Below are 26,774 nucleotides of genomic sequence, written 5' to 3'. Positions count from 1 at the left end.
GACCCTCTCCTACTACTGGGCTGTTGTAGTTTGGCATGCGGAGTGCAGTATTAAAGAGTTTTGGGTCCTCATACTCTATCCTGAATTCCTTTACCAAATCCAGTGATTTTTAAAGGTCAAAGAAAATTCAGTTTTCACAATTCAAAATGAAACAGCCCAGAATCCTTGAGGAAGTCATGACACTGTTTTGAAGTATTTGTAGAAAGAACCAGAAAAAAAAAAAAATGCTGCTTTTCTTTGGGATTTAGGAAGTAGACTCAATATAAAAGGTGGGGATCTGTTTTCTGTTTTCCATCAGTGTGTTGACAAAAGGAAGCAAGAGACGAAGAGCCTGCAGTTGGAGATGCCCTTTGAAAGGTTTGGCTTCTGCTGTTCGGTGACCCATCTTGGGTGGCCCTTGTAGTCCTGCTGAGACCAGACCATATGTGTAACTATGTTTGCAGGGCTGGATCCCAATGTAGTCAGGCCAAGGCGTTGATGAATAAGCACCGAAATGAGAAGTGCATTTGGACAGAAGGAGGCAGAGAGTACAGAAACAGGGGTTGCTGCTGTGATCTGGGGCCAAATTTTAGCGCTGTCTTAGTTTGCCTGCTCAGGTGCAGAGCTTTGCTTGTTGCGAAGGCAGACCTAGGACTCAGGCAGCTGCCCGTCTTTCCTCCAACCACTAGGAACCCATTAGAAGAAAAGATGCATTGCATTGGGCCAGGTAACTTTCAAAAGTGAAGGATGCTCAGGGAACAGGAGACGCTTGCTCCAGGCGTTGCATCTGCCTTTGTTGTTTAGTCTCTCAGTCGTGTCCAGCTCTTTTGGGAGCCCAGAGACTGTAGCCCGCCAGGCTCCTCTGTCCGTGGGATTTCTCTAAGCAAGAATACTGGAGTGGGTTGCCATTTCCTTCTCCAGGGCATCTTCCCAACCCGGGGATTGAACCTGTGTCTTCTACATTTGCAGGTGGATTCTATACTATCTGAGCCACCAGGGAAGTGAGATACTGCCTTGCTCTATCTAATTTGGTTTCATTCCCCAGATTTGGGAGAGGCTAGAACTTGGAGACTCCCCATCATTGAACAATGAGAAGATTCTATTCACAAAGCCCTCGAAAGGTCAGGCTGAAAGGCATGCACAGCTGAATGTTATGGGGATAAAGGTCAGAAAGTGACCTTGGGTAAGACACTTACCTTCTCTAAAGCTCAGGGTCATCTGTAAAATGGGAATAACAAAGACAGCTGCTTCACTGGGATGTGGGGAGCATTCGATGATATAATCCACTCCAAGCTCTTATCTTCACACATAATGAATCCTCAGCAAATTTCAAGTGTCATTTGTTTATGTTTAAAAACTGATGGTTTTCATATTTGACTTGTCTTAAATTATGATGAAATTCAGTTCAGTTCAGTCGTTCAGTCATGTCCGACTCTTTGCAACCCCATGAACTGCAGCATGCCACATCTCCCTGTCCATTACCAACTCCTGGAGTCCACCCAAACCCATGTCCATTGAGTCGGTGATGCCATCCAACCATCTCATCCTCTGTCGTCCCCTTCTCCTCCTGCCCTCAATCTTTCCCAGTATCAGGGTCTTTTCCAATGAATCAGCTCTTCACATCAGGTGGCCAAAGTACTGGAGTTTCAGCTTTAGCATCAGTCCTTCCAGTGAACACCCAGGACTGATCTCCTTTAGGATGGACTGGTTGGATCTCCTTGCAGTCCAAGGGACTGTCAAGAGTCTTCTCCAACACCACAGTTCAAAAGCATCAATTCTTTGGTGCTCTGCTTTCTTTATAGTCCAACTCTCACATCCATACATGACCACAGGAAAAACCATAGCCTTGACTAGATGGACCTTTGTTGGCAAAGTAATGTCTCTGCTTTATGAATATGCTATCTATGTTGGTCATAACTTTCCTTCCAAAGAATAAGCATCTTTTAATTTCATGGCTGCAATCACCATCTGCAGTGATTTTGGAGCCCAGAAAAACAAAGTCAGCCACTGTCTCCACTGTTTCCCCATCTAGTTGCCATGAAGTGATGAAATTCATCATGGTTGCAAAACCTTCGAATTGTACAAAAGTTCTTTGAAGTTAAAAAGTAAGTCAGATTCTCTGCCCCTACCTCTGCTCTCCCAACAAAACAGAGTCCCTGGGTTCTAGACTTGCTTCCAGTTCATGTAGGTCTGGGCAAGACTTTTAATCTGTATAGTGGGGATAATACTAAAAACTACTTTGCAGAGGTATCATGAGCTTGGAATAGTGCCTGGCACAGAGCCAGCTTTCAATAAATGTTTGCTCTCATTTTTCAAGTTAAAAAAAAAAAGAATGGGTAAAACTTAAGCTTGATTCTCTGCTAAAATTATGTACAGTAGTTTATAGACCACCTTCCTACCCTAAGAGTTGATGAAATGCATAAACTTATGAACAACTTCAAGAATGTGCTAATTTTATCATTGGAAGCCTCTTGGAATGTAGTCTGTTGCAAAGTTCCAGACAGAGCAGAATTCTTTTCTACAAAATCTATGATATGTGTGTAGTCATTGTCCCTGAAAATATCCAGAAAGAAGAAATCTCCCATTATTGGGATGGTCCAACACATTAGTATTGGAAACTTTTAGATTAAACAGTTTTCTATGGTTATTGAATAAAGAACACCACTTGCTAGCTCTGGTAGCTTGTTTAGTCTGGAGTTTCCTTACTGGACAGACAAAGAACATTGCAGAATGGAATTACATCCTTGATGGTACTTTGAGTTTTGGATTTTTGGATAACAGAAGAATTTCTCTCACTAAATCTCTCCTTTCTGCTGTAAGACAGTCTCTGCTGAAAGACATACACTCTTTTATCTATATATCATAAGTCGGATCTATTTTCTAGTCTTCACATTCTCAGCACATTCTGTTGAGAATTTATGAGACTGGAACTAACTCTAGGAAATGAAGAAATCTGTCATTTTTAGGAAGTGAAGACAGCTGTCTCTTTACTGCATGATGTAAGATTATCAGGTAGGAGTTAGTAGATGCTTTTTTTTTTTCTCAATTTTTTTTCACAATTTATAGAAAAGGTAATAAAATCATAATATACTATTTCTAGGATTCATCTTCAAGGAAAAAGGCTGGATAAATGAATAATGACTTCAGAAACCTAAAAGTGACATTTAGATGAATTTGATGAGGCATCTGATGATTTCTTGCTGGAAAAAAATTGATATATTTTTATAAATGTGTGGCTGGAATAACTATAACATGAACCATATAATACCAATGGATTCAATTTTAAGAAATGAAAATGTCTGTAGTATTTTCACAAACAATACTCAATACCAAGAGGGTTTAGAAATAATCAGGCCATGTGATTAGAACATATTGAAAGGTAGTTTTCTTTTTCTTACCTATTTTATAAAGTACTTAATTTTTAATAGTTCTGTAAGTCACCTTGTCTTGGTTTATATCTTGGCGCAGCTCTGTCCCTAAGTTCCTTGATCTGTGAAATGGTTCTCGTAAGAACTGAATGTTATATGTGACGTGCTTAGAACCAGGCCTGACACACAGTAATCAAAGCCCTCAGAAAACAGCTTTGTTGAAGGGTGTGTGTTTCTACATTGTGGTCAGCATAACTGGGGAAGAAATCAACTGATGTGCTCAGTACTTTATTATACTTTCAAAGCATTTCATCATCTTTTCATGGGTTTTTCAGCAGGTTTCTGTGTGTGTGTGTGTGTTTGAGGACTCTTATTTTCTTCAAAGCATTTAGGCTAGGAAGTATCTATTCAGCTTTACAGCTGATTCTATCTTTAACACTTTCCCATAAGTGCTGTTGGTTGTTAAGATTGAGAGGCAGAGCGTCACTGAACAGGAAATCCCGGGGCTGCCGGCATTCAGCCAGGGGAAGTGCCACGTGCTGGGCTGTCAAGGCTGTAAGAGGAGGGTGCAGGGTATCCAGAAAGCACAGGACACCCATTACTGGTGCCCAGAGCTGAGCATCAAGATGATCTAGGCTTGAGGAACGAGGTGAGGAATTTCAGCCCTTGGAGATGGAGTAACAGGACACTCAGCTGAGCAGAGAGAGGTGCGCTCGCCCAAGGCTCCAGGAAGGGTCAGTTGGTCCTAGGAAAGTGTGAGGCAGGAGAGAAGGATTTGGGGTGATGGAGAACAGGACAGAAATAGTAGGGCTTTCCCCTTGATTTAAAACCATGGCATGAAATGTATGACTATGTATTCATTTGTTCTGAATGGACATGTCCTCTGCCTGGAAGGGGCTTCCCTGGTGGCGCAGACGGTGAAGAGTCTGACTGCAGTGCAGGAGACCCGGGTTCGAACCCTGGGTTGGGACGATCCCCTGGAGGAGGGAATGGCAACCCACTCCAGTATTCTGGCCTGGAAAATCTCACGGATGGAGGAGACTGGCAGGCTACAGTCCATGGGGTCACCAAGATTCAGACATGACTGAACGACTTCACTTTCTTTCTTTCTTTCTTTCTGCCTGGGAGAAGATTAGGCCAGAGGAACAGTCTAACTTTAAGAAACCATGACATTGGCAGCTCCAGCTTCAGGAATAAGCATCCCCATTGCTCTTCCCATTGTTATTCTGATGAGCTGAAGTACCCTGGAAGATTTCAGTATGCACAAAATAGGCATATGGGGAAAGGCAGGAAACTCTTGTTCCAATATAGATACATAGAGTGGTTTGTTGTTTTGGATTCTGCAGTCAAATTGCGGCCATTTTTTTTTTTAAGTGGGAGAAATAGAAATATTGAAATAAGAATTGTTTGTAAGGCCCAAATCAAAAAAAATAAATAAATCAGTGACATCAAATTCAGTTGTTTCCCAAAGTACACATTGATATCTTTCTTAACAAATTCAACAATGCTGCCTGGTCTAGATGATATATTTATATCTGTTTACCTGGCAAGGCCTCATTCATATAAAGTTGTAAATGAGCTTAGGAGACAAAAACAAGGAAGGGCGGATGTTTGAAAATGGTATTTATTGACAGTTAATGTTTTCTGTGCCTACAAATTTATGGACAGAGAAAGATTTCATAGGATACTGCTAGATACAAAAAAAAAAAAAAGCTGGTTACAAAACAGTGTTTAAACACAAATCTTTAAAAATAAAATATGCAGGGAAACCATAAGGAAAAGAAAATACTGAAGGAAACACACTCTGTATCCCATTGGAGAGTAAGCACTCCAGCTAAAGGAAGTTTCAGGAGGAGTGTGAACCTAGTTAGGTCTGGTAGCACAGATAACAGAGGCGCACATTGGGGATCAAGTGCTCAGTAGGAGGTGGTGTAGAGCTAACAAGGAGCCAGTAAAGGAGTGTTAGGTAGTTAGAATAGGAAACAGGAGTCCAAAATGGTGGTGGCAAAAAGACAAGGAAGGGAAAAGCCCGCGAAAATAGAACAAAGGAAGGTCAAAGGAAGGTCCGGGGACTGGATGGAGGACCTCGGGCAGAATAAACAGCACTCCTGGCTAGCCCAGTTTACATACGGCAGGCCCAGGGGGAGGAAAAAACATGTGAAAAGAAGAGCCAGAGGGCCAGGGGTCGCTCTTCTCCTCGTTGGGTCGGCATGCCCTCACACCTCGAGGATGTATTTTCCTGCTATTTTCTAAATAAAACTGAGCTGTACCACGGAGCTGTAACGCTGATCTGTCTAAGAGCTATAACACGGTCTGTCCAAGAGCTGTGACGCGCCAAGGGCTTTAGTGTCTGTCGCTTCAAATTTTTGTTGAGATGAGACAGAACTGAGGAGATTACTCTCGCCTGATAAAAGTAAGAAAACTCGCTGGTGGAGGCTGTAGAATGAGTGTGTAGTGGTCTGAGGTGCCCCTTAAATTAATCAGGTCCCTACTTTTCCATGAAACATGTCTGCTATGTCAGGATCATGGGGCATTTGGGAATTCCAGGAGAAAAGAAACCAGGCATGTTTTGTGAGAGCTAAATTCACCTCACCCAACACAATGGTTTGGATGATTGATTCTTTTTGATCAAATGAATGCATTTATGCAAGAATGAATGAATGAAAAAACCTCTCGTGGCAATGAAGGTTGCTTTTCTGATGGCAAAGAAATGAGCTTGGGGAGAGAAGTCAGAGGGATACTACTGAAATTTTGTTTTCTGAATTTCCCTCTCAAACTGTGACGGCAATGAGATTAAACAACACAAAGACAGAGTGTGTGCTCAGTCGTGTCCGACTCTTTGCAATCCCATGGACTGTAGCCCGCCAGGCTCCTCTGTTCATGGGATTCTCTAGACAAGAACACTGGAGTGGGTGGCCATTTCCTCCTCTAGGGGATCTTCCTGACCCAGGGATTGAACCCCATCTCTTGTGTCTCCTGCATTGGCAGGCAATTCTTTACCACTGTGCCGTCTGGGGAGCCCAATGAGATTAAAGTCTACTGTTAAATGTGTGTGTATCATGAACAGACTGAGCCACTGAACTGAACTACTCCTTGCAAGGAAAGTTATGACCAACCTAGACAGCATATTTAAAAGCAGAGATATTACTTTGCCAACAAAGTCCGTCTAGTCAAGGCTATGGTTTTTCCAGTGGTCATGTATGGATGTGAGAGTTGGACTGTTAAGAAAGCTGAGCACCAAAGAATTGATGCTTTTGAACTGTGTTGTTGGAGAAGACTCTTGAGACTCCCTTGGACTGCAAGGAGATCCAACCAGTCCATCCTAAAGAGATCAGTCCTAGGTGTTCTTTGGAAGGACTGATGCTAAAGCTGAAACTCCAATACTTTGGCCACCTCATGCGAAGAGTTGACTCATTGGAAAAGACTCTGATGCTGGGCGGGATTGGGGGCAGGAGGAGAAGGGGAAGACAAAGGATGAGGTGGCTGGATGGCATCACGGACTCGATAGACCTGAGTTTGAGTGAACTCTGTGAGTTGGTGATGGACAGGGAGGCCTGGTGTGCTGTGATTTATGGGGTCGCAAAGAGTCGGACATGACTGACAACTGAACTTTGAACTTATCATGAACAGGACTGTAGCTAAATGAATCCACTTGAACTCATAAAGGCCCCAGAGATTGAGCACACAAATAACCAGAAGACGAGTTGTTGATTTTGCTGTGTCACCAGTTGTAATGACGCCGGATGACCAGAGATAGGTCAGTGACTGCTGTCTTCTTTGGGGGCTTTTTAGAATGAAAGAGATGCGGTACGTCTGCTGGGGTGGTGTGCTTCTCTCTTCTGCACTTTTATTCCCAAACATCACATCTTCTCGTTGTAACAGACAAGTCATGTGTAGAGACAGAAACCCTTTGTGAGTTAAGTTAGGAAATCGGAATCACTGATGGGGAATTGGCCACAGACAACAGAGGACACAGCTGTGAAAAGGTGCTGAAGCAGTTGAGAACGGTTGGAGGATGGCGGGTCATCAGATGTTTGGCCAACTCAAGTGGAGCGTGTGGATATGAGAGTGAAAGAAGCACAAGCGGAAATCCCCGGGTCTCAGTGTCCTTGAAACATGAGGTTAAATGAGCTCTGGTTCCCTTGCTCTATACCCAGCCCGTGTCATGGTGCCTGGTGCCCTGGTGGATTCCTAGCATTTTCTGTATGAATGAATGAGTGGGAAGCTAGAGGATGAGCAGAGGTTGTCTGGATTTACAGCAGAGACCATCTCAGTGATTCTGATAAAAGACAAAACAGGGACTTCCCTGGTGGTCCATTGCTAAGACTCTGTGCTCCCAAAGTACAGGGACCTGGGTTTGATCCCTGGTCAGGGAACTAGAGCCCACATGTTAAAACTAAAAGTTCATATGCCATAGCTACAAGAGCCTGTGTGCCTCAACTAAGACTTGGTGCAGTCAAATAAATATTAAAAAAATAAAAATAAAAAAGAGACAGGCCATATTAGAAAGGGTGATGTCAGGAATTCCCTGGTGGCCCAGTGGTTTAAGACTCTGTGCTTTATTGCTGAGGGCCTGGATTTAATCCCTGGTTGGGGAACTAAGATCTTGCAATCTGTGTGACATGGCCTGGAGAGAAAAAAGGGTGATATTTATGGCCATCCAGAAACCTGAGGCCCCATGGCCTGGAAGGGGCTCTAGTAACACGGATCAGGGGAAAGGGACCTTGGACATAAGTGGAGTGAGGAAGGAGGAAAGAAGTCACCAGTGAGAATCTGTGGCATGACAGTCTGTGCACGTGTGCGGCCTGCCTGCAGGGACCAGAAACGTTCAGGGCAGGGTTGTTATGGTTCAGTTGCTCAGTCATGTCCAACTCTTTGCGACCCCATGAACTGCAGCACACCAGGCCTGTCCTTCTCTGTCTCCCAGAGGCTGCTCAGATTCATGTCCATTGAGTCTGTGATGCCATCCAACCATTTCATCCTCTGCCGTCTCCTTCTTCTCCCGCCTTCAGTCTTTCCCAGCATCAGGGTCTTTTCCAATGAGTCACTTCTTTGCATCAGGCAGCCAAAGTATTGGAGCTTCAGCTTCAGCATCAGTCCTTCCAGTGTGTATTCAGGGTTGATTTCAGGGCAATAGGATCTGGGAACAGGGAAGAAGAAGTGAAGCAGAAGGATGTCTGACCAGTAACCCCTGTCCTGTTGGTTTTCAAGTGATGATGGTGTTGGCATGGCTACAGTTGAGGGAGAAGCCACATAGGTACCTAACTCATAATAGAAGCTGCTGGACACCAACAGATGGTGATGGAAACTGTGAGAACAGATGCTCATTTAAGGGGTTAAATACAGAGGCCAGGCACATGGACAGCAGGTAAAGGACATGCTGGAAACCATAATTTGGAAGATTCAAAAGACTAATGCAAACCTAAGGGAGTTACAAGGAGAAGTGACCCACAGGGTTGCAAGTACCTCACAGCCAAAAAAAATAATAAAAGAAGAAGAATATATTTTATTTTGGTCCAGAGAGAGCTAGGATGATCTGAGGAAGGTATATGCCAGTAGAAGTAAAAATGTTGCTGTCACAGAATACAAAACTGGATTTTAACCATTTCAAAGAGAGCAATGAACCAAAGTGTTTTTTCTCGCTGAGTTGCCACTAGCTGTTTCCAAGGAAAAGATTCATCAATGAACATGTTGTAGGTGTGCAGCCTCCACCCACTATTGAGCTATTTGAATACCAACTGCTTTTGATAAAGCTACTGGAAATCATGCTTGTCAAACTTCCTGCACTGCCTTATGAAGGGCACTTCTGTAAACAGAGACTAAAAATACATTGAGTTATAGATACATGAGAGTGATAAGGCTAAGATACACAGAAGCAATTTCCTATCAAAATAATGTGTACCTAGGATACTTAAATATTCCTGCTGGTCTTTATCAGGAGAATAATAGGCCTGCTGTCCTCAATTATATTGATTCAACAGGATGAATGTGTACAACAATATTTCTGTATATAAAAGAAAATTATTGCCTCAATGAATTGCCTCAACTTAATTTTGGATTTTTCACATTCGTAAATTGAGACATCCAGGAGACAGGGAAGGACAGGGAAGCCTGGCATGCTGAAGTCCCCTGGGTCGCAAAGAGTCGGACACAACTGAGTGACTGAACAACAGCAGTGTTTGTAAATTGAACTTATTTTACTACTTGATGATATTTTATAAGAAATAAGTTACGATTTCAGTGATTCCGGAGCTGGTTGTTGAGGGAGTTTTTCACTGCATGATTGTTGATTAAAATTGTAGGGCGAGTGCAGAGACAAAGAGAGTAAGTTAAGCAATCAGGCAAGAAAAGGGAAATTTATTAGAGGAAAACGAGAGGGTGACGGGCCCTTAAGGAGAACCAGCATCTTCCCTTTCTGACGGGGTCTTTCTTATACCCTGCCAGTGAAAAGTTCTCTGAAGGGATGGTTAATTTTTAGCCTGCAGTTGAGTCCTGTGGTCACATAGCCGAAGGTCTAGAATCTGGTGGTCTCATAGCTTTGAGAAGGCAGATGCCAGTGAGAAAACAGAGTCTCATAGCTTTGAGAAGGCAGATGCCAGTGAGAAAACAGAATCTTGTTTGGGCAGGTTGGTCAGTCTCAAGGATCACTGTGATTTTATTCTTTGTTTGTGAGGGCAACATGATGAGCCATCTTAACAATGAGCCCCCATGTAGACCCTATGGAAAGTATTACGACTGGATGTAAACACATTTGTTGCGTTTTACTGTACGTGTGGCTTCCCTAGGATTTCCTGGGCAGTGTCTGATTTGGTGGCGCTTTTGTGTTTGTAAAGCGAGGGTGAAAGTGGTTTGATAACTACCGTCGTTCATCAATGGTGCATTGTTTTGGCGGCTCAAATACTCCTGTCATGGAGATTTTTGAAAAAATAAGATTCTGGATGTCTCCTTCTCCACGATAACAAATCCTTAGTCAAAAGTCTGTTTTGCTCCTGATGGGATATTGCTAAGACAAGGTACATAGAATTAACGTGTGAAGATGTCACATTTACACATCAAGTAATTTTCAGGCCTCAACTATGGCCAGATCAGAAGAGAAATAAATGGCCTTCCACTGGTCCGGTGGAAAGGTATTACAATAAATTTTTTCTTATATCATCTTGGAACAACATTGTAAAATCACTCTTTGTTTCCTCCTTTGTGTTGTGTTATTTTTAAGGATTTAAGATTCGGTATCCAGTTTTTTGGTTCATAGGAGACTGTCATTCAAGAAGCATCCGAAATTGAGGCCACCAAATGCCCCCCCACCCCATAAATCAGAGAACACACATAATTTGAATATTCTGCATATATTTACATATCGATGTCAAGAGTCCCTAACTCCAATTATGTAAAATAAAATTAATTAGTGCAGCCTCCTGTAAAACCCATATTCAAATCCAATATTCAGGACAAGGCAGCCTGGAAACACCTACCACACCTTAAAGGCAATTAGCTTAATTTCTTCCGGGAATAGGAGGGTCAGGTAGATGCACCTACCTTGGTGCATCAAGGGGAACAGACACAGAGGTAGATGTTTGAACACAGGGAATCAGATCCCAGGCAGTTGGTCCTGAGTTTCTGTGTTCTCTTTCCCAGTGAAAACTGCACGTATTTACACATACTGCAAATACTGCCTTGTTCTTCTCGAGTTCCCACGAGCATTGCGTGGCACTCACTCTCTTTGGCAAGGATTCTTTCTCCAGCCCCAGGGAGAGCAGAGAGTGTGCCAGTGCATATTCCTGGTGATAAAACTACTGCGTTTCTCCTGACGAGGCATCCTCATGGGTGAGCACTGCTGGAAGGACCTTGACCCTTCCTTACCTGCCTTTAGAAGTTCTCCTAATTGTAGTTCAGCACCAACTTGGTCCATTATGAACACCTTAGACTCTATAGTTTAGAACTTCTTTTAAACCTCAGATTTGCTTGGATGGCCTGGGTTGCTGCCTCAAGACTGGACTTTCTCATGCTTGCATAAAAAATACAAGAGGTGGGACTTATCCTGATGGTCCAGTGGTAAAAATTCTGTCTTCCAATGTAGGAGATGTGGGTTTGATCCACAACCAGGGGGACTAAGATCCCACGTGTGTGTGTGTGTGTGTGTGTGCGTGCTCAGTCATGTCTGACTCTTTGCGACCCCAAGTAGCCCACCAGGCTCCTCTGTCCATGGAATTTTCCAGGCAAGAATACTGGAGTGGGTTGCCATTTCCTCCTTCAGTGGATCTTCCTGACTCAGGGATCAAACCCAGGTCTCCTGCATTGAAGACAGATTCTTTACCTGCTGAGCCACCAGGGAAGCCCCTTTAACCTTTCTAGTTGCATGTATTTATTATATACAGTAAATGGAACTTGAGTGTAATTAACAAGCTTGCCAGGTAGTGCTAGTGTAAAGAATCCACTCGTCAATGCAGGAGATATAAGAGACATGGGTTTGATCCCTGGGTCAGGAAGATCCCTTGGAGTGGGGCATGGAAACCCACTCCATTATTCTTGCCTGGAGAATCCCATAGAAAGAGAAGCCTGGTGGGCTGCAGTCCATGGGATTGCAAAGAGTTGGACATGACTGAACAACTCAGCACGAATATATGCAGGCTTGCATGGGGACTTCATTTTTGTGATCAGGGTAAGGATGGTTTGGAGACTAACTCACTCTATCTTTCTTCTCTTAGACTGTGGTTTTGAACTTGCTTCCCAGAGCTAACTTCAGCATGCTCAAACGGAAGCAGAGCTCCAGGGTGGAGGCCCAGCCGGTTACTGACTTTGGTCCCGATGAATCTCTGTCGGACAACGCAGACATCCTCTGGATTAACAAGCCAGTAAGTTTCTTTTTTAAAGAAGAATAGAGAGGCACATGCTGATATGAAGCTGCTTTGATTCATTTAATTCAGAAGCTCCTGTCCCTGTGATGTGAAACGTCTGAGTGGCAGTAGAATGTGGGTGAGTCTTGGAGTCTGGGAGATGAAAACGATTCCAATGACACAATGAGATGCCGTGTGAGTTACTCACAGAGGAGGCATCAGAGGTGGCTCCCCGACCTGCCCTCTGTGCATCTCCTCCTCAGAGTCACAGAATGTGGAGTTAATGCCACTTCTCCGGCCGACCTGAAGCTGGAGACTGTGATGAGGGATCTCTTCACTTATCCTCACCACGCAGGAGTCCGAGGAGACAATCAGATGTTGGGAATTAAAGGTCTCCTTCTGAGTTGCAAGTAAAGGTTAATGAGATAGAGGGTAGTGTCTGTGAAGAACTTGTCACCTTCTCTGCCTAATTAAGCTGACAAGAGCTTGAGGCGAAGCCCAGCTACACCTAGTATCATTGTACATGAGGAGACAGTCTAGCAGCCAGAGCTGGGGCTGAAGGCATTGTTGCAGAACTGGGAAGCTCAGCTTCCAACAGCCGTCCTGTTGTTCAATCGCTCAGTCGTGTCTGACTCTTTGCGACCCCATGGACTGCAGCACACCAGGCTTCCCTTCACCATCTTCCGGAGTTTGCTCAAACTCATGTCCATCGAGTTGGTGATGCCATCCAACCATTTCATCCTCTATCACCCACCCCCTTGTCCTCCTGCCCTCAGTCTTTCCAGCATCAGGGTCTTTACCACTGAGTCAGATCTTCACATCAGGTGGCCAAAGCATTGGAGCTTCAGCTTCAGCATCAGTCCCTCCAATAAATATTCAGGGTTGATTTCCTTTAGGATGGACTGGTTTGATCTCCTGCACAGGATCCACTCTCTTATCAAACTCAACAGCAGGAGCTGAAATCAGGAAATGAACTGCCACTCTTGAGCTGCTTGTCTTTCCCTTGACCTTGACTGTAGTAAAGATGATCAGCCTTGGTCCCCTCTGTCCTCTCCCTTCTTATCTGTTCTCCAGACCACTTCTCAGCTGCTCACATTTCTTTTCCACATTTCTGTGTCTGTTCACATCGCCCTCTGCTTAACAATCATTGAAACATCCCTATTACCTACATTGAAAATTTTAAACAGTAGTTTGTATCACATGCAAGGCCCTTTATACTGTGGCTCTAACTTGTACAGCAGCTATCTTTCCTGCATCTATACACTGTCCACTAATCGGTGGCTTCCTGCTCCTCCGAGGTGTCCAGCCAGTTCGCATTGTTTCCATTGTCTTGAGATGCTTTCCCAGTGACGGGCTACCCAGGTGGCTCAGTGGTAAAGAATCCACCTGCAGTGCAAGAGTCCCAGGAGATGCAGGTTTGATCCCTGGGTTGGGAAGTTCCCCTGGAGGAGGCCATGGCAACCCATTCCAGTATTCTTGCCTGGAGAATCCCATGGACAGAGGAGCCTGGTGGGCTAGAGTCCATAGGGTTGCAAAGAGTCAGATACAACTGAAGCGATTTAGCACTCACACACAGATGAGTCCAGTCCTCCTTATCCGTGTCACCCCTGCCCCCATTCACTCTGAAAGTCTCCTGCTTTGACCCTCCCGAACCACTGATGAAATGAACCTCTTCTCTTTCCACTTATCCTACTTTATATGTTCAGTTCAGTTCAGTCGCTCAGTCGTGTCCAACTCTTTGCAACCCCATGAATCGCAGCATGCCAGGCCTCCCTGTCCATCACCAACTCCTGGAGTTCACTCAAACTCATGTGCATCAAGTCGGTGATGCCATCCAGCCATCTCATCCTCTGTCATCCCCTTTTCCTCCTGCCCCCAATCCCTCCCAGCTTTTCCAATGAGTCAACTCTTCCCCTGAGGTGGCCAAAGTACTGGAGTTTCAGCTTTAGCATAATTCCTTCCAAAGAATACCCAGGGCTGATCTCCTTTAGAATGGACTGGTTGGATCTCCTTGCAGTCCAAGGGACTCTCAAGAGTCTTCTCCAATGTAGATGTAAGTAAAAAATGATTTCTGTATAAATGTATATGTGATGCATCTTAGACTGAAATAGGCATAATATCGCTCATTGGTGATGAGTTGCAACTGTGTTGTTTCCATTGGTGTGTCTTCAGAGCCCAGTGTAATTTCCAACACATAGTAGGTCTTTCCCACTCATGTTTAGGGAATTTTGAACGAAAGAGAAAATAAAGCAGTCATTTTTTCTTAGCGTCCACCAGTACAGAGCTTTCTGAGACCTTCTGAAGAAGGTAGATTTATAGATGTAGGCTTGGAAGACTAACTAGAATGATTAATGCTTAACGAGAATTCATTCTGTAAATTCATGATGGTTTTGTGGGAGAACTCATCTTTTGAGGCTCTTCTGTGTAATTAGATCCTTTGTATTGGAGGCCCAGATGGGTCTAAATTTACACGTGGTGTTTATTGAAGTGCTTCTTAATTGGCATGAAAAGTACATCAACTTTTAAAGTTAATCATCAGTGACTTATATGGTATGGAAATCAGTGGCATTACGTCTTCATGCAAATATTACAACTGTCAGGTTAATATTATAACCCACTCACCAGCCTACAAGTGTCTGAGTCTCCTCAAAGATCTGACAGCCTTTTCTGTTTTTCATCTCAGGTGGTTGTTCGCTTGTATGGCTTCAGAAACCATCGACCATGAAACTGTAACAGCTTTTTTTTCCCCACAGAGAGTATATTAAAGGATTAATATGACTGCATATATTATGTGTGTATATATATATATATATATATATAGGCTATTCAACAGATAACACATTGAAATTATGTTTAGGAATTGTCTACTGATTTGTTAGTAATATTAATTGTGTGGGTTTAACATGCAAATGCATTAATATTTTTTATCCTAGCTATTAGTTTTCATAAGAAGATATTATATGGATGATTTATGTCCTACGCTTTTACACATGTATACACACACAGAAACATCTTTAACTTTCTAATTCCTTCTTTATGTTAGGATTAAGGAAAGACCTCAAACAGCAAGTGCACTGCCAGCATTGCACAAAAATGTGTTTTTTGGCATTTTTGGGAGAGATATCTGGGCTAAATTTATATGAAACATGTTCTCAAAAATAAAAAGGTTCATTTATTATTAACTTTTGAAAATATAGGATGAGAGCAGATTTTCAAATATATTTTCATACACACATGTTAGCATGAGATAATAGAATGAAAGCCCCACATACAGGAAGTGTTATATATCAGTTAACTTTAAGAAGCATCTGGAGTCTGCTGGGATGAGCCCGTGTGCTAGATTTCAGGGAAGATAGAATAAATATGGCCTCAGAGTCTAGGTGCTCACAGTACATAAAAAGTATGAAAGTAATAGCATATCACTTTTCTACATATTTTCATTGAGGCTCTACTGTGTCCTTATGTCCCAGTAAATATCAGGGGCTTTAGGGTAGTGTGACCTGGTTCACATTGAGGTGAGGTTTTATTAATGCAGGACCACAGACAAGCTCCTTAACCTTCCTGAGTCTTAGTGCTTCCATGTGGAAATTAGGCTGCTTTGAGAATTAAATGATGTAAAATATATTGAAAATATTTAGCACATTATCAGTATTTAATATGTTAGTTTTGTTCTTCCTTTTCTCCCTAACCCAAGTGTTAGTTGCTTAGTCATGTCCAACTCTTTGCAACCCCATGGACGATAGCCTGCCAGGCTCCTCTGTCCATGGAATTCTCCAGGCAAGAATACTGGAGTGGGTAGCCATTCCCTTCTCTAGGGGATCTTCCCAACCCAGGGATTGAACCCAGGTCTTCTGCACTGCAAGCGTTTCTTTACCATCTGAGCCCCCAGAGAAGGCCCCCTTTTCTCCCTAGTGGTGAAATGTTGGGTTGGCCAAGAAGTTTGTTCAGAGTTTTCTATAAGATGTTACAGAAAACCCAGACGAATTCCTTCTTGGCCAGCCCAATATTTCCAACTCAGTATTACGTTTTCCAAATAGTGTGGTTCATAACACAGGTTTCAGATGTTTTATGGCATCGGATAGTAACTCTGGGCCATCTCCACAGTGGGTTCACTCTCTGCTGCGCATCTGTGCCATCATCAGCGTCATCTCAGTCTGTATGAACACGCCCATGACCTTCGAACACTACCCTCCTCTGCAGTATGTGACCTTCACCCTGGACACTCTGTTGATGTTTCTCTACACAGCAGAGATGATCGCCAAAATGCACATCCGGGGGATTGTCAAGGTGAGTGTTTCCATGTTATTTAAGCTCAAAACCAAAGCACACTGAATTCATTTAATGTTTTCATGTTAATTTCAGTCAAATAAAACATCTCTTTATTTTATCAGTATTTAATATGTTAAATATTAATATGATAAAATACTGATATTGAAGTACTTTTAAGAGGGTATAATTCCAGATATTGGTGAAAACATGATACATTTAAGAGTATTATAAAAGTGAAGTCAATCGTGTAAGGCATAAAGTCTTGGAATATCTGAGGCCCCACCTCCAGCTTCCTGAAGGCCAGAGGAGGGTCTTTCATGCCGCCTACAGGGTGATCATGCCACCTAACCCAAGGAGGCACCTGTTGATTTATGGAATGCAGAATAAGTGTTATGTGATAAATTTGCCGGACAATGATAATCAGGAGGATCTCATTTGCCTGAGGCATACTAAAAATGTAAAGAAGTAAAAAGAGAGACTTTAAATGGAAAGGAATTCCAAAACTGTAAGACAAGAATGTGTAGCATGAAATTGGTGCCACTGGGAGACAATAAAGAAAGAAATAAAAGAAAAGATAAAAGAAAAGAAAAAACAATGAGAAAAGGAGGGAAATTTCTATCCTGGGGTATCTCTTCCTCCTATGACGCTAACCTTTATAGAGGTTAAATGGAAATCCCAAATGAACTTTTTGGCCAGCCCAATAATCTCATCTCAGTATTATAGATGATCCTGTCTCTAAAGTATTTTGATGGTTTAGTTGCTAAGTCATGTCTGACTCTTGTGATCCCATGGACTGTCCATGGGATTCTCCAGGCAAGAATACTGGAGTGTGTTGCTGTTTCCACCTCCAAAAAGTATTTTAAATTGTGCTATTTAGAGAGACAGTGGTATAATGAAACAGCAGAATGTGTATTAGCGTTTGACAAATGAAAGTTTTGACTCAAATTAGGATTTGAGTCTTTTCATTTACTGGCTGTATAAACATCTCAAGGGAAGTAATTGTGATGAAGAAGAGCCTTATTTTGTATAACATTTTTGAGAATTTAATGAGCCAATGCTTAAGATGTATTTATTGGGTCAACTTCATTGCTTCTTTTTACATGTAATACATTGTATGCTGTCTTTAAAAGAGAGGAATCATAATCAATGCATTACTCTCTTCATTTTTAACTTTTTAAAACATTTTATTAAGGACATTTTTAAATTTACATGAAAGTAGAGATTATAGTTGGAACAAATACCTATAACTCAACATCAGTAGTTATCAATACTTGTCCAGTTCTATTTCTTTTTAAGACAACTCTGAGAAATCAGGTTATTTTAGAAACAACTTACACATTGCCAACTGATAAAATCTTTTTTCTAAATATTGTATTGGGCACAGGTAGCAGTAATTTCTTACTGGAGGCCAGTACACAATCCATATTCATGATGCTCCACTTGTCACGAGTATTTTCTTTTAGAGTTAGCTTCTTTGAGTCATGACCCAAAAAAGCTTCACAAGGTGTATGTTTTTGCGTTTGAAGTTTGAATATTTTATCACGTTAAGGGATTAAACATAAATTTCAACTCTTGAGAATTGTATCATGAACAGCTTTTACATTTTGTTGAATGATTATTTTTCCCCTTGACTCATAGTAGTGTGGCTTTCCTAGTAATCAAACCATCCTTACATTCCCAGAAAACACCTAGCTGGGTCATAACACAGTTTTGTTGTGTTTTAATGTACTATTTCATTATATTTGTTATCACTTTTCTTATTTAAATTTTGTTTAATCTCTATCAGGCTTGATATTAGCTATTCAGTGTGTATATATATGCTGTGTATATGTACTTCTGTGCTCTAAAATAATCTGAGTAATCTTGAAACTGTTTTAGCTTGAAACTTTTGGTAGAAATCTCCTGTGAAACCATTTGATCCTAGTATTTTTTTCATGGGACTCCCTTTCTTTAAATTGGTTTGTTTAGACTTGCTTGGTCTTTACTTGATGAAATAAATTTTTTTAAAGAAATTGTCCACTATTAAGTTTAACTTATTAATAGTGAATGTTTACAATGTACTTATTTCCAACTAAAATATTTGTACAGCTTTTTTCAAAAGTGAAAATTTGTCAAGAAAAGTGTAACCTGATGCTTAAAATAGAACATGATTTACACATATACTTTATTTGGGTCTATAGACTCAAATCCTGTGTCCCTGGAAAGGCTAATCTTCAGGGAGAAAATAGGGAGGAGAAGGTAGTGATGCACTTAACACTTTCCAGTTGTTAAGGAGATAAAGAATGCCAGCACCAGATTTAGCCCCCAAGAGCTGTGGAGCCGTATGCACACCCTAACCTTTTCCAGGATTTGTGGACAATGGCAGTGTCTCCATTGCACACATGCAGATACACAATAGTGGTTCTTCTAGTTACACCGTGACTGGGGCAAGTATTTTTGCAAATGTGCATAGTGAACATTTGTATGGTGAGAACTCAGATAGTGAGAGATCAGTATTTTGTGGAAAATGCTGTAATAGTGGTCTGGAAAAGTTATAGGGGGAAGGGGGCACCAAAAAAATAGTGACAAAATCTGTTTGGGGCTGCCCAGAAAAGTCTTGAAGAAAGAGAATGTTGAGGTCTTGTCTTGAAGGATAAGGAGGTGTGGGCTATGGTGGGGGTCATGGGGAGGGAAGTAAAGGATTTCATGGAAAGAAGAAAGCAATGCTCTGAGACACACGGCCTTGGAACAGACTGGAGCCTTGGGGTGCTCTGCGTAGTCAGAGTGAGGAGTAGCAGATGGTATGCCCAGGGAACAGCCGGGGAGGACCCTTGGAAGGGAGACCAGCTGCATCTCAGAGGATCTTGCAGCCTTGTGAGGAGCTCAGTCTTCCTTCTGTGGTCAGTTAAGAGGCATGGGGATCGGAATATGAGTGACATAGTTTGATTTGTGTTTGAGAAGTTCACGGTGGAGATCATATGCTCCATGCACTGCAGGAGATAGAAATTGAAGCACAGAGTCCTTCTGGCAAAAAATGTCCTTCGAAAGTTTCATTAGAGGCATGTATCTGCTTGAAGGATTTCACATCTTTTATAACATTTCCCAAGCTTGACTATATCTGCCAATTAATTTTCACTCCCCGATCATTTGTTTCTAATTGCCTCTCCCATGAATTCCTGTTCTGAGAAGCACTGTAGCTCAACCAAATTCCTATGGGCAAAAATAAAGCATCGGGGTGATATATGTTTGTGTTTTTGTGAAGCATTCCATGTAGTGCAGACTGTGAAGTCTTCAGACAATTCTCAGTTGTCTATTTTTCATCTGGCAACAGACCTGGCTAAAAAGTAGCATGCATCCTCTGAGCATTGTTGAAGTAATAAATAATAATGCTAAGACACAGTGACAGATGGGCCCTGGGAATGCAGAACAATAAATCATGTGCTTATGAAACTACACCCATGCATATTGTTTTGTGACTGCAAACTATATCCCTGTGAATGTCTTCAGGTAAATGTGTTTGTTTTCTCTGCTTGTTAAATCCTTGCATGGCAATTTAAGTTCCTCTCTTATACTGTATAATTGATTGGCAGCCTCCAAGTGTTTACCTTTATAAAGATTGATAGACAGCTCTTGTATAACTCATCTCCTCAGGCACCAGCCTGCTGATTTCTGCCCATAACTCAAGCACTCTCTCCTCTTCATTTCTTGTTGATGCAACAAGCAAATTAAAACCTTTCTTTCATATTGGGAGAGATTACGGTTTCTCAAGTACCAATGGGCCTTCCTGTGTGTTAGGTTCTGTTTCCATGTTTTGGAAGCAGGAGGGAGGGACAATTTATTATTTGCAAGTATTATAACTTGAACATGAATACAGTAGGATTTTAAAAGGATCTGGACATACTGATACATTGAATCATAGCACCGTTTAACCAGTTATGGTGAAGAGTCTTTGAAAATACAAACTGAAAAAGAGACAATGAGTTAAACGTATCAGACGCAAAGTACAACATGAGATTATGTTACTGAACCAAAATTGGGTCTGTTCACCTTCACCCAGTAAAGCCAATCTACTGACACGGGGTTGTGGTCAAGGCAACTATAGTGTTTATTTCAGAGCCCAGCAAGGAGTATGGGCAGCTAGTGCTAAAAGGACCTAAACTCCCAGAAGGGATTCAGGGAAGGGATTTTAAAGGCCGGATGAGGAAAAGGTCAAGGAGTGCATGACCAGCTCATGGAGCTGGTGGTGTGGTAACTACCTTCTGGTTCCAGCTAGTCTGGGTCTAGGGGCTGGTTTTCAGCATGCCGTTAACTTCTTTCACCTTGTGGGATTTTAGTAACTGCATAACAACTCAAGGATATGGCTCAGAATTTTATCTACAGCCCAGGAAGAGGAATTACAGCTCCTTGACTTTGTTTTATGGTTCAGCTATTATTTGGCCTTATTAAACTGTTTTTCTATGTTTCCATATTTTCTCACTTTCCTGATTGAGTTTGCTCTTTAGAACTCCAGGAAGGCCTAGGAGGCTAGAGCTTTTGTACAAACAAAATGTGGGGGACACAGCAGGGTCCCACTTATCTTCAGTTATACTTCAAAGTGTCAGGTTTCAGAGCCTGTGTTCTGTTCATGAAAAGGTATTTTGTCCTTATGGAGCCTTAGTGAGTATTGATAATGATTGATATGATTTCAATTTCAATTCAGTCATATTTGCAATCTCATTATAATGCAAAAATTAAATAAACCTTGTGCTGCTGTGCTTAGTCATGTCTGGCTGTTTGTGACCCCATGGACTGTAGCCCCTCAGGCTCCTCTATCCATGGAATTCTCCAGGCAATGCTATTTCCTCCTCCAGGGGATCTTCTCCATCGAGGGACTGAATCTCTGTCTCTTGCATCTCCTGTGTTGGTACTCGAATTCTTTACCACGGTGCCACCTGGGAAGCCCATATTAAACTTTGACCCAATTCTTATTTGCATGGCATGTCAGCTTTGCTGATTCAAACTACACTAATCTGAGAAATACGCAAAAATTATCTCATAATTTCATCTGTGATCTTTCATGATTATTCAGGAAAAGAGTCTTAACTTTAAGGTAGTACCTTTCAATGTACTACATCTTTCTCTTTTTGCGACCAAGAAGCATTCCTTTAAAGGGACAGTAGTAGTAGTTTCAGTGAACGGATAGGTGCACGGATGCATTCATGAAGCATAAGCATTGACTTCTTACTGTCTGCATTGTAATCTACAGAGGCTCAAAAGACATGGTTCATATGCTTATCTCATTCATTTAATATCATGGTGCAAGGTAGTGGGAATACCGCCTGAAATTGTCTAAAGTTTCAAGATACTATTAATCTTCAGAGCAAACTCAAACATTGACAGTGGAATGGAAGATAGACCTTTTTTAAAAAATACAGCGCCAGAGAATATGTTTAGAGAAGATTTAAGTGGGAAACCCAAACTACAGGAACTAAAATATAAGTTAATTAAATAGCTAGATGGGAGTTACAAAGGACTATTCTGTCCGTTACACAGTATGAACCTTATTTATATACAAGAGCTGAGTTGCTGCTGGTTGCGTGATATATGAGCAAAAGCAGTGATTAGAGTGGGCTGTGGTCAGACCAAAGTCTGGAGGAAAAAATTGGCATAGACTGCAGGGAATTTTTCAGGAAGACCAAACAGCATGAAGGACAATGAATGCTAAAGGGCAAAAGGTTAAAAAAAAAAAAAGATGGGAAAAATCTGAGTGTTATTGGTCTTTGTAACTCGGATCACTATGACACAGCTCAAAGGTTTTTATAAATATTGAAGGACTCCTGGAAACTGAAACCAAAAAATACTGTGTAAAACTTCTGCTTGGTGGATTATTTCATGTTTTATACCAGGCAAGTTAAAAGAAGCTAGTTTTAATTGACCATTCCATGCAGTCTAGAGTGTGGTGGTCTTGTTGGGACAGGCAGATACCACTCTGAATTGCTGGAACATCCACCACAGAGAACATTCCAGATAATTCAACTCAAATGACTTCATAATTCAGAAATAGCTTTCTGTATGATACAGTAGAACTTTTTTTGCTAAACCACTTTTCATGAGGTCATTAGAAATTAGAATGTGCTTGCATTGTTGCTGTTCAGTTGCTAAGTCATGTCGGAGTCTTTGTGACCTCATGGGCTGCAGCACTCCAGGCTTCCCTGTCCTTCACTATCTCCCAGAGTTTGCTCAGATACATGTCCATTGAGTCAGTTGTGTGTTTGCATGCTTTTGTTTTATTTGGAATCCAACCGGAACTTCTAAAATGACTTAAAATAATCCATCCTTTGATAGAGTTCAAAATATACTCTTAAGTCAGCTTTTCAACATCAATTTCCTTAACCTATAAATCTATATAGTAAATAAAAATCCAGCCAACTCTGTTACTGATGACTTTACATTGTAAATTTGTGAGGCTCATATTTTTCAAATTTGACTTTATTCACACCAACTGAGTGATTTTTGTTAATGCTAGAATTTTCACCTTTTAAAAAAGTTAGCTTTGAAAGATCTATTTTAAAAATGTAACACATGACCATTAGTCAAAAGGCATATGTACGGATATTCTGGGAAAAATTATGTCTCTTTTCCACCTTTGGCTCCTTGCCACTCTGTTCCCCTCCCTGGGAAATACCATTATTTATCCTCGTTTTTTATATTTTAAATAACCCTCAATATAATGAGAAGCTCTCAACTTGTATCTAATTGAATATAATTTGTTACTAAGGCAAATTATGAGCAATAGGAGGTTAACTGTAGTGATACTACGTGAAACATTTTTAAATTTTAAAACAGGAAAAAAATAATACTATTTGGGAAAAATCTTCTATAAACTTATTTGAGTGCTTCTGTACCCAATAATCTGTAATTATTAATATTCTCTTTCTTGGCTAGCATTTACGTTTAATCGTTCCTATTTTAAAATAGTTCTCTGCTGAGCCTCATAAAATTTCTGTGTTCATTTTGGAATTATTTTACATTTTTAAAACAAGCACAATTATGCCTAGTTCTTAAAATAAAGATCAAGTGATATTATTTCACTTTTTTGCTCAACATATAAGAACATATTTGTTTAATAAAAGTTGATTTGAAAATATATACTTTAATTTTTCTGTATGCATGCATGCATGCTAAATTGCTTCAGTTGTGTCCAATTTGTTGCAACTCTATGGACCATAGCCCGCCAGGCTCCTCTGTCCTGGGATTCTCCAGGCAAGAATACTGGAGTGGATTGCAATGCCCTCCTCCAGGAGATCTTCCTAAGCCAGGAATTGAACCTGTATCTTTTATGTCTCCTGCATTAGGAGATGGGTTCTTTACCACTAGCACCACCTGGGAAGCCCATTTTTCTGATAACACTTATCGAAATAGAATGTGTGTGCATTTTACATTTTTAAAAAAGTAACTGAGAATATAAGTTACATAAGGGCAGGTGGTGTTCTATTCACTTCTGTATCACTGGTGCCTGAATGCCGCCTAGAGCATAGAAATGTTCTATTTACTGAGTGAATGAATTAACAGATTTGTTCAATATATCAAACAAAACTTAAGGGAAATTTAAAAGTGCAGCTTAAACATTTGTATTTTATTATCTTTTAGGATGGTAGTCAAAATTAGACTCATTTTATATTGGTTATATTGTCTATATTTAGTTTTACAATTAATTAATATTTTAAGTTCTGCAGTGTACAAAACAAACTTAATGCTTATGGTAGAAGATTCCTCATGGGATATTGAAGACAGCTATATTATCCCTTAATTATTTGCTCTATACTTAACATGTACATATGTGAATACATAACCAGTAGCATTTTATCATATAGTTTTTATCTTTGTAAGATATGATCATATGATGATCATAACGCTAATTTAATAGATTATTGTCCTGTTAGTCACCCAAACCCCAAATTTGCTTTTATAACTCTTTTGTGGGTCTTCTTGAATACACACCAAGTCTGGTTGATTTTTGTGCCAGTGGTAAAATTATTTGTGCATTCATTTGAGAACTAGCATTGTTTTCTCTTAACTCTCCACAGGATTAGTTTTCCCACCATGATTATAACTTTATTATAAATTAGTTGGCCTTATGTATAGTATTAACTGGGTATGTACGTAGCTGTGTATCTACACAAGATGTGTGTGTGTAGTTGGTGTGTATGGGTGTGTGTGTTTCACTCGGCATTACATCCTCTTATATAAAGTACATGCTTCAGTTCAGTTCAGTTCAGTCGCTCAGTCGTGTCCGATTCTTTGAGACCCCATGAATTGCAGCACGCCAGGCCTCCCTGTCCATTACCAACTCCCAGAGTTCACTGAGACTCACGTCCATCGAGTCAGTGATGCCATCCAGCCATCTCATCCTCTGTCATCCCCTTCTCCTCCTGCCCCCAATCCCTCCCAGCATCAGAGTCTTTTTCAATGAGTCAACTCTTCGCATGAGGTGGCCAAAGTATTGGAGTTTCAGCTTTAGCATCATTCCTTCCAAAGAAATCCCAGGGCCGATCTCCTTTAGAATGGACTGGTTGGATCTCCTTGCAGTCCAAGGGACTCGAAAGAGTCTTCTCCAACACCACAGTTCAAAAGCATCAATTCTTTGGCGCTCAGCCTTCTTCACAGTCCAACTCTCACATCCATACATGACTACTGGAAAAACCATAGCCTTGACTAGACAGACCTTTGTTGGCAAAGTAATGTTTCTGCTTTTGAATACACTATCTAGGTTGGTCATAACTTTCCTTCCAAGGAGTAAGTGTTTTTTAATTTCATGGCTGCAGTCACCATCTGCAGTGATTTTGGAGCCCCAAAAAATAAAGTACATGGATACCCAGTGCTAACTAAGCTGGGCTTAAACTTCATATCTGAGTCATATAACTTTCATTAAGTGAATTATCATTCATTAGCTTTAGATTTGCAAACAACAAATTATTTCTGGAAACCTCTGAAGGAAACTTTCTGACAATCTATTTGTTACTCCTGGCAGAAGGTTCTCAAAATTACCTTATTTTCCTAAATATCCTGCAACATATTTTACCATTTTATTGAAAGTCTTGGTCTTCTGTTCCTATTTTTATTTTCTAAACAGATTCACTCAGAGCTGGTAACCATGTGACTGGACTCAGAACTGAGTTTCACAGATTGCTACAGAACTAGTGACTTAATTGCCAGTACTCTTGCTTGGAAAATCCCGTAGATGGAGGAGCCTGGTAGGCTGCAGTCCATGGGGTCGTTAAGAATCGGACATGACTGAGTGACTTCACTTTCACTTTTCACTTTCATGTATTGGAGAAGAAAATGGCAACCCACTCCAGTGTTCTTGCCTGGAGAATCCCAGGGATGGGGGAGCCTGGTGGGCTGCTGTCTATGGGGTTGCACAGAGTCGGACACAACTGAAGTGACTTAGCAGCAGCAGCAGCAGCAGTAGCAGTGACTTAATTGTGCAGTCCTGAGCGAGCTATTGAAGTCTTTCTTTCTAGTTAAAGGTTTCCAATTTCAACCTCATAAGGTGTACTGTTTTGTTATGTGAAAGGAAAGTTTTTTCCTAAAAGTCCCATTTTATAAAAATAATGCATTCCAGTGTCAGAACTGTTAAAAAAGGAAAGTAGCATGCCTTCTTTATCTTTCTTTTATATTTATAATCCCAGTTAAAGTCAATAGATGTATATTTCAAAAATGAAGGCACATTTCTTCATCTTCACCTCTAATTCAGTTCAAGGTGAATTACGGGTTAATTCTCTGCTGATGATGGTTGTTCCCAGAGATTCAAAGTCCTTCACTGACCACTGTATCCTTTTGGTTCTTATAGGAAGAGTTGGTTTAAGGACCAGAGCTGCTTATTAAGTAGGATGACCTCTGGCTTCTTATGTGATAGAATCTATGTGGCTAATCTATGTGTAAAAATCGTGATGTTTTCTCTTTGCATGAATTTAAAATTTTACATGCACAGTTTTGCAGTTACTTGTGTTTTAGAAATTATTTTCCTCATATATAATGTCATTTAAAATGCTGGAAGACTTTCCTTTTGAAAGTCTGTTCAGTTATGATACAACAATTGTAGATAGCTTCTATCAAATTAGCACTTGATTATTCCCTCCACAGATTTTTTTGGAAATTATTCATTTTGTCTTATAATGCCATGTGAAATTTATTTTTAGGGGGATAGTTCCTACGTGAAAGATCGCTGGTGTGTTTTTGATGGATTTATGGTCTTTTGCCTTTGGGTTTCATTGGTGTTACAGGTAATTAAATACTTTTAACTTACAAGGGTATATTTTCCAAAATGGGCATTATTTTTTATTGAAAATCTAAATTTATATAT

At 40.9% G+C, this 26,774-nt stretch overlaps 1 protein-coding gene across 1 annotated transcript in view; it reads left to right on the top strand.

Moving 5' to 3' along the window:
• The window catches only part of NALCN (sodium leak channel, non-selective), a 307,320-nt gene that overhangs the window by 9,439 nt on the left and 271,107 nt on the right, over positions 1-26,774 (top strand). Inside the window, exons 2-4 of the mRNA XM_086330519.1 lie at positions 12,053-12,199; positions 16,286-16,468; positions 26,611-26,694. Coding sequence (XP_086186645.1) covers positions 12,092-12,199; positions 16,286-16,468; positions 26,611-26,694 — 375 coding nt within the window. The 5' untranslated portion in view covers positions 12,053-12,091. The remainder of the gene's footprint in view (positions 1-12,052; positions 12,200-16,285; positions 16,469-26,610; positions 26,695-26,774) is intronic.

The sequence above is a fragment of the Bos grunniens genome, chromosome 12 (genome assembly GCF_055505025.1).
Source record: "Bos grunniens cultivar Pamir isolate PY7600 chromosome 12, Bosgru_T2T1.0, whole genome shotgun sequence".
Lineage (NCBI taxonomy): Eukaryota > Metazoa > Chordata > Mammalia > Artiodactyla > Bovidae > Bos > Bos grunniens.
Note: the sequence above shows the minus strand (reverse complement) of the source record. Positions and strands in the feature narration are given on the sequence as shown.